The sequence below is a fragment of the Euleptes europaea genome, chromosome 18, assembly GCF_029931775.1.
Source record: "Euleptes europaea isolate rEulEur1 chromosome 18, rEulEur1.hap1, whole genome shotgun sequence".
Lineage (NCBI taxonomy): Eukaryota > Metazoa > Chordata > Lepidosauria > Squamata > Sphaerodactylidae > Euleptes > Euleptes europaea.
In genome coordinates this window covers 29,696,409-29,714,740 of record NC_079329.1, presented here as the reverse complement: position 1 = coordinate 29,714,740, position 18,332 = coordinate 29,696,409, and the positions used below count along the sequence as shown (strand labels likewise).

Here is an 18,332-nt window from a genome sequence, read left to right as displayed (position 1 = left end):
CCGCTACCTGGAGGCTGGCAACCCTAATCATCAATGGAAATCTGCTCTTTCTCTTTTTAGACATCACTCGTGGAGACATTTAGATCGCCAGCCCTCTGTCAAGGCAAAGGCTCTGCCTTTCTCATTTCGCACGTGCATTGCCAAATTGCTGTTTGTTTATACTAGGCCTTCATCCAGTGTCTTTAGTGGCAATTTCATCTGCAGATATTAACTGGTAGTAAGGATGCTCACCTCCATGCCAGGGGCAGCGTTGCCTCCTGATTTCTCCCAGTCTGTTGGCAACCCTAACCAGCTCCCACCCACCCCAAACTAGCAGCGCTTGGTGAAAAACTTGGCAATCGTGTGTGTAGATGACTTAAACTAAGATGCAACAGTAGAAAAGAGCAAGAGTCCAGTAGCACCTTAAAGACTAACCCAAAAAATTTCTGGCAGGGTATGAGCTTTCATGAGCCACAGCTCACTTCTTCAGATACAGCTACAAACAATTGTAATATTACTTATGCCATTAAAGGTTTTTCATTCATTCAAACACAGCTAGAATATTCTAGCTGTATCTGAAGAAGTGAGCTGTGGCTCACAAAAGCTCATACCCTACCAGAAAATATTTTTGTTAGCCTTTAAGGTGCTACTGGACTCTTGCTCTTTTCTACTACTGCAGACAGACTAACACAGCTACCCACTGTGAATTAAGATGCAACAGTCACCCACTCCCTTGGCCCATGTTTAACGGCTTTGGCAAAACTGGGGATAATAAAACGCGGTTTTACAACGTGCCCTGCGCTATTTGTTTTCCTCCAGCGCTTACTCTGGATTAATTAACCCAGAAATCTCTACAGAGAAGCAACCCACCCTCCCATTCAAAAAAAAAAAATACTGCATAAAGATGGAGCTGGGAGGCTCCATTCGGCTACGCAACAAGGGGCGGCGGAGTGCCAGGCATCCTGCTGCTTCCTTTGGCCCCCCCAAACTATCTTTCGGACCCCCGTGCAAGCATTTTAGCGTCAGCCCCTAACTCGTCTCCTCCGCTCAGCTCCTTGCTTTGAGCGGCGTGGTTGGGTATCCCCATCCCCACCCCCTCTCTTGCAGGCTCAAGTGGACTTTTCCTAGCAGGTGCGGGGCCAACTCTATAAATAAGGGTGGGTGGAGGTTGGCTGCAGGCTGCGGCGCAAGAGAGCCGGATGGGCGACCCTGGTGCGGAGACGCCTTTTTCCTCCCTCTTGCAAAACCCGCGAGTGCAGCGCGCGTCGGAAGGGCGTCCTTCCCTCCGGCCCCATGTTGCCCACCGAGGTCGAGGATGCGCTGGGCTCGCCCGGGATGGAGTTCTGGTCCAGCCCGCCCTCTTACGCCGAAGTCAACGGGAATACGGAATTGGATGATAACACGGATCTGATGTCCCAGGAGCTGGAGGAGGGTAAGAAGAGAGCGGAGTAATGCCACCGGACCCTATTTTTACGCATAGAGCTTTCTTGCTTTATGCCACCCATGCTGCTCGGTCGATCTGTGCAGCTAGATGGAAGGCAGTTGAGATACCAGATAAAAAAAGATGCTGCAATTGACCGAGATGGGGAAGCTGACAGCTTTGGTCGACCGGAATGATAATGAACCTTTTTTGGGGGGAGTGGGAGGCTCGGAGGACGGGTCGTGAAAATTACTTTTTAACGGGACCGTGTAAAGGATACTCATTGATCGAATCCCTTATTCATGTTTTGTGTTGATGTTTATATTCGGTATTGATTTCATAGTGTTGGATAGGATAAGAGTAGATCAAGTAAAATAATATTGGGATTAGTCCTGTTAGCAAAAGATTATGCCATTTAATTTTAGACGGGAGAGGGAGAGGGGGAAGTCTTTTGATTGTTAAATTAGAATGATGTTTTTTTCCCTTTATTATCATTACTATATTGTTTTTTATGGATATATTAAATGAAGAAAAATAAATATATTTTTTATAAAAAGAAGAGAGCGGAGTAAAGGCGAGGTGGGGTAGGAGAAGTGCTTGGTGGGGAGGACGTTTCTCTCTCTCTCTTACTGACCTTCAGCTGCCTGGTTTCCTCCTCCTCCTCCTCCTCCTCTCGAGGAGCCTCGTGAGCTTACAGGTTGCATGGAGTGTCGGGCCAGATCCGTTCGGGTGCCCAGACATTGCGTCATCGGGATGGGTTTGGGCAGCTTTCCCCCCCACCCTTCATTTCTTTCGTCTGCCTCTGCAAGGGTTGCCAGCTTTGGGCTGGGAAATTCCTGGAGATTTGGGGGGGGGGGAAGCCTGGAGCGGGCAGGGTTTAGGGAGGGGGAGGACCTGGACGTCAGTGGGGAATAATGAACGCATGAAGCTGCCTTCTACTGAATCAGACCCTCGGTCCACCAAAGTCAGTATCGTCTACTCAGACCGGCAGCGGCTCTCAGGGTCTCAGGCGGAGGTCTTTCACATCACCCACTTGCCTAGTCCCTTTAACTGGATATGCTGGGGATTGAACCTGGGACTTTCTGCATGCCAAGCAGATGCTCTGTTACTGAGCCACATCCCCTCCTGCCATTTTCTCCAGGGGAGCTGATCTCTGTCTTCTGGAGGTCGCTTGTAATTTTGAGAGATCTTCAGATCCCACCTGGAAGTTGGCAACCCTGGCTTGAGGTAGGCGGCCTGTCAACCTGGATCCTACTAAGTGTCTGCAGGATGCTGTTTGTCAGGGCACGTCTGGCTGCTTTGCCCTGATTTTCTAAGCCATGCCTTCCCCCACCCGCCTTGTGTCTGTGGATTCAGCAGAAAGAAATTGTCCTTTCCCCATCACCGTATTACCATGCTTCTACTTCACCTGTTTTATTTCTGCCTGTCAGGACCCTTGTTTAAATCCTAAACCCTTTAAATCACTGGTTCCCAACCAGGGGTCCGTGGACCCCCAGGGGTCCCTGAGATCTAAATTAAGATCCACGAAACAAAGTTATAAACCCATAATAAATTAATATTTTCAATTAAAAGTTCTCTGTTATAAAAATATATATTCAAATATTATTCTAAGTTTAATGTTTAACTAACAGTTATGATTAAAGATTATTTTCAAATTCTCAGCATTTTAATTTTGAACCTTGGGGTCCCTGCACCAAACAAAAAAGTCCTAGTGGTCCCTGGTCGAAAAAAGGTTGGGAACCTACTTTAAATAAATCTAACTGTGGCTTGCAAACATACAGTTGTGACTTCCAGCAGCCTTGAGTGTTCTAACCATTAGAACATAACATAAGAACGTAAGGACATAAAGGCCCTGCCGGATCAGACCAAGGTCCATCAAGTCCAGCAGTCTGTTCACACAGTGGCCAACCAGGTGCCTCTAGGAGGCCCACAAACAAGACGACTGCTGCAGCGTTACCCTGCCTGTGCTCCACAGCACCTAGTATAACAGGCATGCTCATCTGATACTAGAGAGAATAGGTTTGCATCATAACTAGTATCCATTTTGACTAGTAGCCATGAACAGCCCATTCCTCCATGAACAAGCCTTCCAGGTTGGCAGCCATCACCACATCCTGGGGCAGGGAGTGCCACCATTCGACGATGCGTTGTGGAACTGCTAGAGCTCTTAGTATGGCAACAGTCTTCGGCGCCGGCGGACATGAGGGACTGCTCCCTCCCTGGAGTGTGTCCAGTGTAGCGAGTGGTTAAAGTGTTGGACTAGGAGCTGGGACGCCCGGGTTCGAACCCCACGTTGCCATGGAAGCATGCTGGGTGACCTTGGGCCAGTCACACCCTCTCAGCCTTACCTAACTCGCAGGGTTGTTGTGAGGATAAAATGGAGGAGGAGGAGAATGATGTAAGCCACTTTAGGTCCCTCTTGGGGAGAAAAGGGAAAAATAAATAAGAAGAGTTGGATTTTATATGTTGACTTTCCCTACCACTTAAGGAAGACCCAAACCGGCTTACAATCACCTTACCTTCCCCTCCCCACCACAGACATAGTAAACAGTCATGTTTTTCTCATGTGGGTGCCTTTTCTGCTTTCAAATCATATAACTAGACCAGGGGCCTTGATTAGACCCTTTCTCGTTGTTGAGGCGCAAAACACCTGCATGTCCCTTATATACTCCAAATAACTACCTATCCACATAAATGTTAACTTTTTCCTACTTTCTCTACCCTCCTGATCAAACCACCCTTGTTAAATGAAGAAGAAGAAGAGCTGGTTTTTATATGCCGACTTTCTCCGCCTACAATCACCTTCCCTCCCCCTCCCCACCACAGACACCCTGTGAGGTTGGTGGGGCTGAGAGAGTGTGACTAGCCCAAGGTCACCCAGCATGGCTTGGTGTGGAGGAGCGGGGAAGCAAACCCAGGTCGCCAGATTGGAGTCTGCCGCTCATGTGGAAGAGTGGGGAATCGAACCCGGTTCTCCAGATCGGAGTCCACCATCATAATGTAAACAAAGGCTTCAGAGAGAACCAAGGAGTCCTTATGCCCACCCCGTCGTCAGGCCTGGAGAGAAGTTGATAGGGGTTGGCAGGCCTGGATTGCCATAGAGAGCTGTTAAGCAGATCGTTCTGCCTTTCACTAAGTGGGTTCGATTAGGTGACTTTAAGTGCAATCCTCAAGAGAGTCACTCCAGTCTAAGCTAATTAATTTCAGTGGGCTTGGACTGGAGAAACTCTGCACAGGATTGCACTGTTTGTGGTTCTTCCTAGTTCCCTAATTTCGTGAACCCTTCTGGGTCTTGTTCTTTCCCCAGAGCTGCCGAAAGACACCCTCCCTCTTCTTTCACTCTCCTTTCCCACCTTCTGAAAAGACACAACTAGAAATTAGTTCCTAGATCCTGAGCTTATATGCAGAAATGATATTTTTTTTTACTGAGGAGGCGTGCCTGTCTCATTATTAGTAGCGCTTAGAGAGGAATGAGTTAAAACCTGAATGTTCAAGGTGTGCAAAGCTTTTGGAAGAGGATAGTACAGAGTGTGAAGGCTCTCTTGGGGAGAGTAAAGTCACTGCTCCATGGAGGATTGCCTTTCCACCCCAAAATGGCAGAGAAGAGTTACTGGCAAATACATTTAGAGCGCTTTCACACATGCCGAATAATGCACTTTCAACGCACTTTGCAGCTGGATTTTATTGTGTGAAATGGCAAAATCCACTGTCCTTCCCTGGAGGTTTTGAAGCAGATGCTAGATGGCCATGTGTCAGCAATGCTGATTCTATGACCTTAGGCCACTGGTTCCCAACCGGGGGTCCATGGACCCCCAGGGGTCCGCGAGAACTAAATTAAGGTCCGCGAAACAAAGTTATAAACCCATAATAAATTAATATTTTCAATTAAAAGTTCTCTATTATTTTATATATATATATATTCATTCAAATATTATTCTAAGTTTAATGTTTAACTAACAGTTATGATTAAAGTTTATTTTCAAATTCTCAGAATTTTTATTTTGAACCTTGGGGTCCCTGCACCGAACAAAAAAGTCCTAGTGGTCCCTGGTCAAAAAAAGGTTGGGAACCACTGCCTTAGGCAGATAATGAGAGAGAGGGCATCTTGGCCATCTTCTGGGCATGGAGTAGGGGACACTGGGGATGTATGGGGGAGGTAGTTGTGAATTTCCTGCATTGTGCAGGGGGTTGGACTAGATGACCCTGGTGGTCCCTTCCAGCTCTATGCTTGTATGACTCTATGATTTTGGGTTTTATGGTTCATATTGATTTGCTTGGCTCCCGGGTTTGTTGCTCTGGCTTGCTGCGGGCTGCCGTGGGCATCGCTCTAGAAAAGCAAGGTGTGATTAAACGAATAACTTGTTGACAACCATTTCAAGCTTTGCTTTCGTGGTGTCACTCAGCGCTGCTGTGCCTTTAGGGTTCAAGGGTATCCATCGGGTGCGTTCCAGCCTCCGATTATATTTCTGTCTGTGCCTGCGTGTTCCTCGCCTCTTGCTCCAAGCTTTTGTGTCTGAGTAGGCTGCTTAGAGGGCTCGGGATGGGGTGGGCAGTCTGAAGAAGGGATCAAGGATTCCATACCTGCCTACCATCTGCCCCCACAGCTGGTGTATTGCTTTCAGATAACATCCACTTACTTTGTTTATAATTAAGATCGTGGATTAAGAGCCTGGATCTGTAGGGGGCTCCTTCTGAGGCATCGAGGGATCGTTGAAATGGAATTTAGTTTCCTTTTGGCAAGGCTTTGTAGCTGCATTTTTCATGCGTAGGGTCTAACCTGAATGGCCTGGGGCCAGGATACGCGAAGGGCCATCTCCTCCCATACCGTCCAGCCCAGCTGCCCCATCGTCTTCACAGGCCCCTCCCTCTAGGATTGCCAACCTCCAGGTGGCACCTGGAGATCTCCTGCTATTACAATTGATCTCCTGGCAATAGAGAGCAGTTTCCCTGGAGAAAATGGTTGCTGTGGAAGGTGTACTCTGGGGCATTATACCCTGCTGAAGCCTTTCCCCTCCACAAACCCACCCTCCCCAGGCTCTACCTCCAAAACCTCAAGGTATTTGTCAACTCAGAGCTGGCAACCCTACCTCCCTCTCTGCCAAGTTTTGAGGCAGGCTGGTCTTCTCATTGGTGGCTCCATACCTGTGGGAATGCCCTTCTCCCTTAAGGCTTTGTCTGGCATCTACACTGTTCTCATTTAGGGGTCAGTCAAAAACATTTGTTTGCCCAAGCTTTTAATTGAGAGGTTAGTTTTTTTTTTTTTAATGTTATATAGATTGTTTTTCGCCTGAGGAATGTTTGACCCATTTTAAGCTGTTACACGTTTTATACTCTGACCCTGTTCTTATTTACTGGGTCTTAATATTTTTTATGATGATTTATGTTTTTAGAATGTTTTCTAAGCGGCAGAAAATTTTGCAAGTAATTAATTAATAACTTCATTGCATCTTCCGTCACCTGCTGGAGGCAGTTTGCAAGTTTTTCTTAAAGTAAAGCAAAACCATAAAAATGACAGTCATAAATTGTTCATGTTAAAGCAAGCCAAAAAATGGTCTGGAAGCAGGCCATAAAACAGTTGGTAAAGATGGAACTTTCCAGTTAAAAGCCCTGGGGAAAAAAGAAATGTTTTGGCCTGGCACTTCAGAGGCAATAAAGTAGGTGTCCAGTGAGTCTCAAGCAGGGGGGGGGGTGCGTTCCAAAGGTCAGGTGCCACCACCGAAAAATCCCTGACTTTGGTCACCGCCTGCTTCATCTCTGTAGGTGGGGAGAAAAATCTGGACTGGTGGACTGAACATGATAGGACATGTAGACATGCTGTAACGTGTCCAGAGGAGGGCAACAAAGATAGTGAGGGGTCTGGAGACCAAGTCCTATGAGGAAAGGTTGAAGGAGCTGGGTATGTTTAGCCTGAAGAGGAGAAGACTGAGAGGGGAGATGAGAACCATCTTCAAGTACTTGAAGGGCTTTCATATGGAGGATGGTGCCGAGTTGTTTTCTGTTGCCCCAGAAGGTCGGACCAGAACCAGTGGGTTAAAATTAAATCAAAAGAGTTTCCGTCTAGACATTAGGAAGAATTTTCTAACAGTTAGAGCGGTTCCTCAGTGGAACAGGCTTCCTCGGGAGGTGGTAAGCTCTCCTTCCCTGGAGGTTTTTAAGAAGAGGTTGGATGGCCATCTGTCAGCAATGCTGATTCTATAATCTTAAACAGATAATGAGAGGGAACGCATCTTGGTCATCTTCTGGGCATGTAGTAGGGGTCACTGGGGGTGTGGAGGGAGGGTAGTTGTAAATTTCCTGCATTGTGCAGAGGGTTGGACTAGATGACCCTGGTGGTCCCTTCCAATTCTATGATTCTAGGAAGGGGTGGATCATCACGTACCCTGGTCCTAGGGCAGGGAGTTGCCTCCTCCATTTTTTGGTGGAAGAGATTTCTGTTTTTTATATTCTTGGGTTTATTGTTTTGATTGTTGCATTGCTTTGCAAACTCAGTTTGCTTGAGAAATGTATTATTACGGCATTAGCCAGAAAAGATACAGACCTTGCCAATGAAACCGATGACATGATAAAATAATCTCTTTGTATAAAATACAGATAAAAATATATCAATTAAAATTAACCTTATTAACACTAATAAACTTTTTCCGAATGGATTTTAATTGCTGCAGAACAATACTTGGCTACCTGCAAGTAACACCGAGAGTCTCCCTCCCATAAGAGGAATTTCATTTTCTCTTCTCTGGACTGGATTCTATTGCGTTAATGAGATGAAGAATTAGCTTCTGATGGATTCTCTCATCATAGATACACCTAAATAGAACATGACTTATATTTTCCATTTCACCTGGCCTGCAAGGGCATCCCCACTCAGATCATGATAACTTCCTATACTTTCCCTCCAGGATTGCTGAAGGCAAGGCCGACCCTCTTGCCATTGTTAGGGCTCTCCTTTGCTTATTTAGCTCTGCAACAGATATTCAGCTGGAGACTCAGTTTGCTTGAAAAGATGTGGTGGTGTCCGTTCTGCTGTTGCATGGATTATTTGAAGTCGTCTGGATGGTGGGTAGGTTTGAGAGAAACGCACAGAAGCTTATGTCTTGAGACCTGTAGGTTGATCTTCTAGTCGGAGGGGGTCACCAACCTTTTTGAGCCTGTGGGCACATTTGGAATTGTGAAATGGCATGGTGGGCGCAGCCACAAAACGGCTGCTGCAAGAGGCGGAGCCAGCCACAAAATGATGGCCACAGCTTAACTTCAGTCACACGGTGCAGATCCTTGTGCAGTGGTGGCAGCTGCTGCCAAAGCAACATTTAAAAAAAATCTGCACAGCCAATCAGAAGCCTTGCTGGGCAAAAGCCCTACCTGGCCCCACCCACTTCCTAAAAACGCTTGGCAGGCACCAGAAAAAGTGTCGGTGGTCACTATGTTGGGGGACCCCTGTTCTAGTCTCCAAAATGCCATGATTGTCTTAAGAGTGAAGGTTATACCCTGGCTCAAAGAACTTTGGTGTTCTCAGTCTAGGATTGAAACAAAGCACTGGGGGCTATCATTGACATGTGTCCTGTTTTCAGCTGATGAAGTACTTCTTGATGGTTTTGAACCTCTTTGCTCCTCTCAACATCCTTGTGAGGGTTGTTAAGGTTTCGTTCTCAATTGACAGATGGTGAATTGCCTTAATAGCACCCCTTTGTTTCTAGTCTTGTTTCATTTTCATCGGCAGCGACTTAATAGAATCATAGAATTGGAAGGGACCAGGGTCATCTAGTCCAACCCCATGCACAATGCAGGAAATTCACAACTACCTCCCCCCACACCCCAGTGACCCCCACTACATGCCCAGAAGATGACCAAGATGCGTTCCCTCTCATCATCCTCTTTTAGCATTACAGCAGCGGATCTAATACTGGTCTTGGCACTGGGCAGATAACTGTGTTGTGGTGAGTGTGGGATGGGGGGAGTCTGATGGGTAGAAGGAAGTTTCTTCCTCCTATACCAGGGGTCAGCAAACTCATTAGTCAAAAGAGCCAAATATCAACAGTACAACGATTGAGATTTCTTTTGAGAGCCAAATTTCTTAAACTTAAACTATATAGGTAGGTACACTGTTTATTAACTTAATAAACTTTAATTAAAGTTTTAAGTCTTAATTAAACTATAGGTATACTGAATAAAACTTGATATCATACTTAATAGTGATCTTATTTATTGATAAAAATTAAATTGTAAGTCCCTGCCATTTCCCCCTCCCCATCCGGAGTCCTCGTCTAGAGGCCTGGTCTACCGCCATAAAAGCTTATTGGTACACCTGGCCTCCGGCTGAGTCCCATTGGGAGGCCAGGTCTACCCACTGGCTTTTTGGCAGTAGACCTGGCCTCCGGAGGCCCATAGAAGCCAATTGGTAGACCTGGCCTCTGAAGGGGGACTTTTTCCCCTCCTCGGAGTCCAGGTCTACTGCCAAGGAAGCCAGTGGGTAGACATGGCCTCGCAATGGGACTCAGCCGGAGGCCAGGTCTACCAAAGGAAGCCCGCCCCGCGGAAGCTCGCCCCGCCCAACAGCTGATGGGCGGGGGGGAGGAACCGGCGAGCCGCCCGCCCAGCAATCTTGCGGCTAGAGGGGAGGGGAGGCTTTAGCCTCCCAACCATTGAGGGCAAGGGAAAGGGGGACCTGGCCATTCTCCACGGCGGGGGGGGGAGGGGAGACAGCGCGCCCGCTCGCCTGCTCTCTCTGTCTCTCTCAGGCGCGCCGGCTTGGCTGCCAGCGTGAGCGGGTGCAAGAGCAGGGGCTCCGAACCAAGTTCGGAGAGCCGCACTCAACGGACCAAAGAGCCACATGCAGCTCAGGAGCCGCAGTTTGCAGACCCCTGTCCTATACAAATGGGTGGTGTGGTGAAACTGATTAGACCAGATTGGCAATGGCTTTTGGTCTACACCAGCGGTTCCCAAACAGTGCTTCATCAAACCCTTGGTGCTCCACGAAACGTCTCCTAGTGCTCGGTGAAGAGACTGGAAAGAAAAATACTACTGTCATTTGGTTTAGTATATAGGTGCTAGGTGAAAATGAGTGCTCCATGACGAATTTCTCTCCTGAAAAGTGCTCCATGACTCAAAAAGGTTGGGAACTGCTGGTCTACACAATTTCATTCCTTGAGGGAAATATATAGAAGGCAGCTACCATACAGGAGAGAGCATTGCCCACTGCTCCTGGTCATTTATCCTGAAGGGACGAGCCATTCCTCCACCCTAATGCCTCCATATTCTTTCTTTGTGAAAAAACCATATTTCTACTGCAAGCCAGTTGTGTGATTTGCCTGCTTAGTAAAACCAAGATATGTCTAAAAAATGCAGCTCGTCTGCAAATTTTTAAGGAAGAGTTGCTTGCTGTGGCACACTGCAAATCACCTGATGTGTTTCGTGAACTGGACGTCACCTGGTGAGAGCTGAGACCTGGAGACATTTAGCCTTCAAACCATCCTCTGAAAAAGCTCACACACGTTGCATTTGCAGCGTATTTCCATCCCAAACCAAATTCTCCATGTACCTAGGGGTAGAAATGTCCCACAAAATTTGTAATTTTTGTTTTGTGGTAGTCATGAGAGGCTGTATCTCCCCCAACCACTTGAAAACAGTTCCCTGGATCACTGTTTATTTAATAAACCCATGGGGTATTAAAAATACTCCAGTGGGAGATTTTAGTCAGTGTGGTTAAAAAAAACAAAATCCCAATGGCAAAAAAAGTATAGATTATCTGTGGTTTGTTTTCTCCCCAGCTGCTTTTTTTTTTTTTTTTGGTTGGTTGTGTTTTACAGAAAGTAAATTGTAAGTGATAACCGGCTATAATTTGGGGGGCATTGTTTACCATTGCTTTACCATTACCAAATGTCCTGAAAGGAAAACATCCTCGAACCACTTTCCCCGTGAATTCAGTTTTAAAACATTCATTTGGAGTAGCTAATTCGTTCCAGTAGTGTTTTTGGGGGGTTAAAATGGCCCCTGTGTTGACTGCAAGATGTTCGGCTGTCCTCACAGCACCCCTTCAAGGTAGGGACAAATGACTGACTTCCAGGTCATCGCTTCCAGAACTGAAGTTCTCTCGGTGTTGAAGGGGGCATCTTGGTTCTGCATCTTGGTTCTGCTGTTATCTCCAGACACCGAGGCTAAATGTGTGACTTTTGTATCAGCCCAAAACGCTGAGCTTCCAAACTGTTGTGCTTTTTTTTAATAAATATTTTAATTAGTTTTCAGTGTTAAATAGGGATACAGGAAAAAAGGAAAGGAAAGGGGAAAAATCCATCAGATAAACCATCAGTTAACCGTTCATCAAACAGCATTGCATAGGAATATATATGTATGTATATGTATGTGTGTGTGTGTGTGTGTGTGTGTATGTATATATATATATATATATATATATATATATATATATATATATATATATATATATATATATGTATATATGTATATATGTATACATATATGTATATGTATGTATGTATAGTTGTACTCCCTTATAAACTGTTGTGCTTTTTGAGCTTCTGGAATATAGGGTGTTAGTAGGCTGGACCTTGGCTGGCCGCAGAACAGCGATATAAATAACCCTCCATTGCTGGCGCATCTGGGTGATTTATCCCTGCTCTGCTGGAATTCATGCTCCAATTATTTCTAATTATGGTTCAGTTGGATGATGAGGTGCCAAAGGAGGTCCCCTATGGAGACAGGGCGAGGGGGAAAGCAGGGCAGGCAGACCAGAGGTCCGCCGCGGCGTCTATCCGCGGCATCGACGTGCCAGTCGGCACGGAGGCCAGAAAGGAGGCGGGGTTAACGGGCTTGTGGCGTGGCAATTGGGCAGAGAAGGGCAGCATGTTCTCTTGGCTGGCAGAAGCGGAGGCCATAATTCTGCTTTGGCGGGGCCTGATTGCACAGCATCTGTGTCCAAGAATAACATAATGGAATTTGATGTCTTCTCCGATACCCTCATGCTAACCTACTTCTTGCATGTGGCCGAACACCTCGGAGTAGGTAGATTTATCCTTGCGGGGTATGAACAATGCCTGTTAACTGGACAACAAGTGTTGGCTTTGCCCGCTAGAGAGGGGATGAGAAATGGAGGCAAGCATGAGATCTTACCTGAGAATCCTGACTCTGGATCGAATCCAGGAGTCTTAACTCCACAGTGTCCCCTGGAGAACCCTGCTGCTTTGATTGCGAAGGTTTCCAACTATCGGTGGTGTAAACCTTTTCAGGTCATTTATGCATGGTTTTGGGGGTGGAGCCCGAGGAAGGCGGGGTTTATGGGTTTGCCATAGAGTCTACCATCCAAAGTGGCCATTTTCTCCAGGTGAACTGATCTCTGTCAGCTGGAGATTAGTAGTCATTCGAGGAGATCTCCAGCTATCTCCTGGAGGTTGGATAAATATACAGTTAGCCTGCTATATAGTTAGTTAACAAAACCCAAAATAGCAGAAAACATTCACTGGGAAAATTGGTTCAATTAGGCATATGTATTTCCAAATAATGTATTCATTAGTGATACCAAAATCATATAAATTCTAAATCATGTCAATTCACATATGTGCTGTTGAATCACAAGCATTTCAAATCAATAAAGTATTTTGCGAGTGTCTCGTCAACTTGCGTCTGATTTTGGTATCACTAATGAATGCATTATTTGGAAATACATATGCCTAATTGAACCAATTTTCCTAGTGAATGTTTTCTGCTATTTTGGGTTTTGTTAACCTCCTGGAGGTTGGCACCCTTAGTTAACAAGCCGTGAGTCAGCCTGGTCCTTTGTTAAGAAGTTATTGGGGGAGGTGTCGGCAAGAGGCTGATATGATTGGAACTGACGCTACCGTGGGAGATGCCCTAAATAGGGGGAGGCTGACTGCACAAAATAGCTTGTTTAAGAACCGGAAATGTCTCTTCCATAATGTCTTGACCATAATGTGCTTTTTCCATTTCTTCCTGTCTTGTGCGACAGAAACCGTCTCTCTCTCAGAGGGTGGTTCTTCCATCCAACGTCGCTTCTGAGCCAGGAAACCAATTTTAATTTGTACCACTTTCCAGAGCGTGAGAACATTTTCGCACATAATATTAATGCACACACCCCTTCCCGGAACCTTTTTTGGTGCCTTTCTGAGTGATAAGACTTCAGGATGGCAAGTGGAAATTGGCAATTAAAAGCAAACCAAACTGAATTCATGTCTGAGTGTGTATGACTGGCCCAAGTCCACCTAAATACAGGGAATGCCAAAATTGCCTTAAATGTTGACGGGAAATGTTGGACTTCTGACCCGGGAAATCTAAGTTTATTTACGTTAGTTTTGTCCACCTTTCTCAAATCCCAGCTTGGTTGTGGAATTTTTGGCAAGTAGAGAGAACAAGCTGTGGTTCCTTGCAGAGCAATAGATTTATAGTGGTGTGGGCTATCATTAGGGTTGCCAACCTCCAGGTAGCACCTGGAGATCTGCTGTTACAGTTGATCTCCAGATGACTGAGTTCAATTCTCCTGGAGGAACTGGCTACTTTGGAGGGTGGACTCTATGGCATTATACCCTGATGAGGTCCCTGCCCACCCCAAACTCTGCCCTCTCTGGGCTTCACCCCCAAAATCTCCAAGTATTTCCCAACCTGGAGCTGGCAACCCTAGCTATCATAGGCAACCAGTCACAGATCTCTAGCTCAGAAGGATCTCAGACTGGCAGATCTCTAGCTCAGATCTCTAGCTCAGAAGGATCTCAGACTGGTGATCCGCCCCCTCCCGTAGACAGGAGTAGCCTCTTTTCAAGGCCAATGTGAGATTGTTCTGCCAAGAAAAGGAATCTTTTTCCCCACTTGCAGAAGAGTCGTTAGCTATGGAGCTGCTAGGACTGCCCAAGAAACTGTGTTAACCCTTTCCCACCCTGGCTGTGGAGAAACTTATTCCCTCTGTACTACAAGAAGGCTGGGGGTGGAAGTGGCGACAATGGAGGGGTTAAAGGGGGCAGGGCCAGAATGTGTGGGGGGGGCGGGTTCTTAGCCAGTGTGTCCTCATTTCATCCCTGCAGGTTGAGGTAGCAGGAGCTGGCTGTAGAATCCGGCCTGACCATGCAGAGCAAGAGCAACTCCGGTGTGTGGCTGGACGGCTACGCCCGGCTGGTGCAACAGACCATCCTGTGCCACCAGGTGGGCGAGTGCACCACCGGTTGGATGCCTGCCTGCTTGCCCATGCCGGGGGGAAGGTCATCTGGGACAGCTGCCTGCTTGGGCTTGGTTGGCTAATTATTAAGTTGATAATTTTGTATGGCCCGCAAATGATGTTATAAATATCCAAATGGCCCTTGATGGAAAAAAGGTTCCCCACTCCTGCCTTATAACTACAAGAGTATGTAAACAGGGAATGGCTCTCTGGTGAAATCAGGACATCCTATCTTATGACCACACAAAACCCAAAAATAATTGAATCAATTGCAAGGTTCTTACAGTTAGCAATCAGATTATCGTGAATGGTGTGTAGCTTTCCTTAATGGCTGATCTGGGATGGTTTTATCCAATTTTATTTATTTGTACTTGGATTTATCCTAATGTATGTTTTTCCTTTTTATATGCCAATAAAAGTGTATGTTGTGTTGTATGTACAAGTGTATGTTTTAAACCATATGAGCAGTCCCTGTTGAGATCTTTGAAGCTTATGTGTTTCTGTGCACTGCGTAGGATTTTCTTTGCACCTTCCACGCACATTAATTGAAGCAGGATAAATTAAGCAATTTCAGAAAATGCACTCACAAGTACATAATTTGCATAGTTTATATAGCTCACCAAAATCTTTTTTGTTCCAGGATTTTGGTTACCATTTTTTTAATGCTTTTTTTAAAATGCAGGATTCCAAGCCTTGTGTCATCCTTTAACTCTTTTATTGAACTTTATAAATGGGGCCAACACTCTTGTGTTTTCCCACAGTGCTTTGCTCTGAGCGGGTTGGCAGGATCACCAAGACCTACCAGGACATAGACGCGGTCACCAACCTGCTAGAAGAGGTATGCAGCATATAAATGAAATAATAAATAAAATGCACTCATTGCTACCGTTTGCAGTTATGCGGAGCTCAAATTGTATGCCCAGGGACTGTTCAAGGTGCAGAAGTTGGTGACGGTTCCTCGCTTATTCAACTGAATATTTGAGGCTGTTGGTTACTCATTCAACAGATCCATGGTGGAGGATCTTGGTTTGGATTGGACAAGGGCAGCAAGGGGATGAATGATAATGTGAGGGTTGGGAGATACAGAATTAAGCTGGTGGTAAGAGAACGGAGGGAGGGAAGGCAGCATGATATAGCCTGAACTCGGAAGCTAAGCAGGATCGGCCCTGGTTAGTGTTTGGATGGGAGACCGCCAAGGAATACCAGGGTTGCTACACAGAGGAAGGCACCTTTGTTCGTCTCCTACCTTTGAAACCCCATATGGGGTCGCCATAAATTTGCTGTGGCTTGACGGTGCTTGACACACACACAAGGGAATGGAGCCAGGAGAAGGTTTGTGCAGAAGGGGGCAAATTAATCTCATGATTGTCCGCGTCTTTCCCTGTCCCCACAGAAGGAGCATGACCTGGAGTTAGCAGCCCGCATCGGGCAATCGTTGCTGAAGCAGAACCGGAGTCTGTCCGAACGCAACGAACTCTTGGAAGAACAACTTGAATTAGCAAAGGAAGAGGTGAGGGGGTCTTGGTAGAAAACATCACACAGAACACACAAGGTTGCCAACCTCCAGGTGGTGGCTGGAGATCTCCCGGAATTACAAGTGATCTCCAGAATACAGAGATCTGTTCCCCTGGAGTTAACCTGTTACACGAAGGAGGCAAATTTTCTAATCGTGATATATGAAGTAGTGTTGCACAAAAGAGAAAAAGCAAGAGTCTCCATTTATTTTGTATTAGAAAGTGTTTGTAAGACTTGTATTACAAATATAAAATATACCTTTGATCTGCAACCATATTATTGAATGGATATTCATGTACATACAAATATATTTATGAGCATATTATTATGATAAATATATTTGTATGTACATGAATATCCATTCAATAATATGGTTGTGGATGAAAGGTATATTTTACATTTGGAAATAATTTTATACCATTGTTGAAAATAATTGGAAGTGTTGAAAATAACTTTATACCATAGGTTGGGACCAGTTGATATATTGTTAACCTCCAAGTGGTGGCTCGAGATCTCCCAGAATTACAAGTGATCTCCAGAGTACAGAGATCTGTTCCTCTGGAGCAAATGGCTATTTTGTAAGATAGACTCCACGGCATTATACCCTGCTGAGGCCCCTCCTTTCCCCAAACCCTCCCCTCCTTGGGCTCCCCCCCTCCCCCCCTGTGTATTTCCCTACACAGAGCTGCCAACCCTAAGAGCATGTGGGAAATGGGCTTAAGGAAGAGGGGAAGCCACGTCAGAAAGAGGACAAGCAAAAACAGATTTTAGTTGGAAAGAATTTTGGACACCGAGAGTGAACCTGGCGTGGGGTCACCTAAAGAGGCTGATGCAGTTCTCATCTTTGGAGGCTTTTAAGAGAAGGCCAGCTGAAAATTAGTTGACTGGTTATTTTAGGGTGCCCTGATAATTTCAGAAGGGCAGACGTGTAGGTCTGTTGCTGCAAAATAAAACAGCCACTCAGTGGCATTTAAAAAAAATGTTTTGTTTTATTTTAAACTTATAAAATTATACATAACGTTGACATAACACATAACATACATACATGATCTAACACAAGACCTAACATAAAGTATGCCTCATTTAGCTGTATTAGCTGCTAGAGATAATTCTGTGCTATCATATCTTCAAATCTATACTTATTAATTATCCTGATTATACTTATTGATGACTAAAAACCTTTCATAATATTATCTACATTGAATGCATGAGAAGGAAAGCATTTTAATTATATCTAACTTATGTTTTTATGTAGCTATAGTGATTTTTTGCGTTTTCATATATTCATATTCATATTCATATTCATATAAGTATATTCTTAACTAGTATATAGTTTAGTTATTGTAACTGTATTATTTTACTAGATTATAATTTGCTAGAGTTAGAAGTTACAATTTTGCATAATCAGAATAAACTTTCCATTTTCTTTGCAATTCTTCCATTGGTCTTTTGTTCATCAGATGTGTCAGTACTCAGTGGCATTTTAAAAAACTAACAAAGTGTATTCAAGATACACTCCAGGGTATCTGTTTGGAGTGGGCTCTGACTCAGGGAAGCTTATGCTGGAACATATTTTGTCAGTCTTTCAAAATGCCGCCAGATTCCAGTTTTATTAGGCTGGGTTGATTCAGGGAACTGGAGGATCAGTTGGATGATTTTTTTAAAAGAATGCCTGAAGCCCTCTTTTCCAAAGACGTGCAGTGCTTGAAGAGTGTGCTTCAACAAAGGTATCGAGTAGCATTCCTACCGTCTGACCCATCCTGTTCTAGTTGCTTTTTTCCACATCCTGCCCCACCTCTAACTCTCTAAACTTTTGCCCTCCACCCCCAAGATAGCTCAGCTGCGCCATGAAATCTCCATGCGGGACGATCTTCTACATCTCTACACCAACAGCACGGAGGAGAGCGAGCCGACCACCGCCACCTCTACCCCGTGAGTAGCTAGCTGGGGCGGGAGGTTTCCGCATGAGCCGACAATTCAAGAAGCATGCGCTTTCCCGATTTTGGCCTGCTTGCTGAGAGCTCTCTCTTAACACCTACAACTGGTGGAACATCCCTTGCCAGATTCCATGCAGAAGAATTATGAACTGGGAAGGGTTGGGGGTTGAGAACACACCAGTGAGAGCCAGCTTGGCATAGTGGTTAAGAGCAGTGGACTCTAATCTGGAGAACCAGGTTTGATTCCCCACTCCTCCGCATGAGTGGTGGATGCTAATCTGGTGAACTGGGTTGGTTTCCCCACTCCGAC

The 18,332-nt window shown here is 45.5% G+C and overlaps 1 protein-coding gene across 1 annotated transcript in view; it reads left to right on the top strand.

Annotated features, from left to right (window-relative positions):
- The first annotated feature begins 1,272 nt into the window (after positions 1 to 1,272).
- The window catches only part of LOC130489505 (trafficking kinesin-binding protein 1-like), a 39,743-nt gene continuing 22,683 nt past the window's right edge, over positions 1,273 to 18,332 (top strand). The window contains exons 1-4 of the mRNA XM_056863246.1: positions 1,273 to 1,411; positions 15,332 to 15,408; positions 15,964 to 16,080; positions 17,917 to 18,017. Of these exons, the coding sequence (XP_056719224.1) occupies positions 1,273 to 1,411; positions 15,332 to 15,408; positions 15,964 to 16,080; positions 17,917 to 18,017 (434 nt within the window). The remainder of the gene's footprint in view (positions 1,412 to 15,331; positions 15,409 to 15,963; positions 16,081 to 17,916; positions 18,018 to 18,332) is intronic.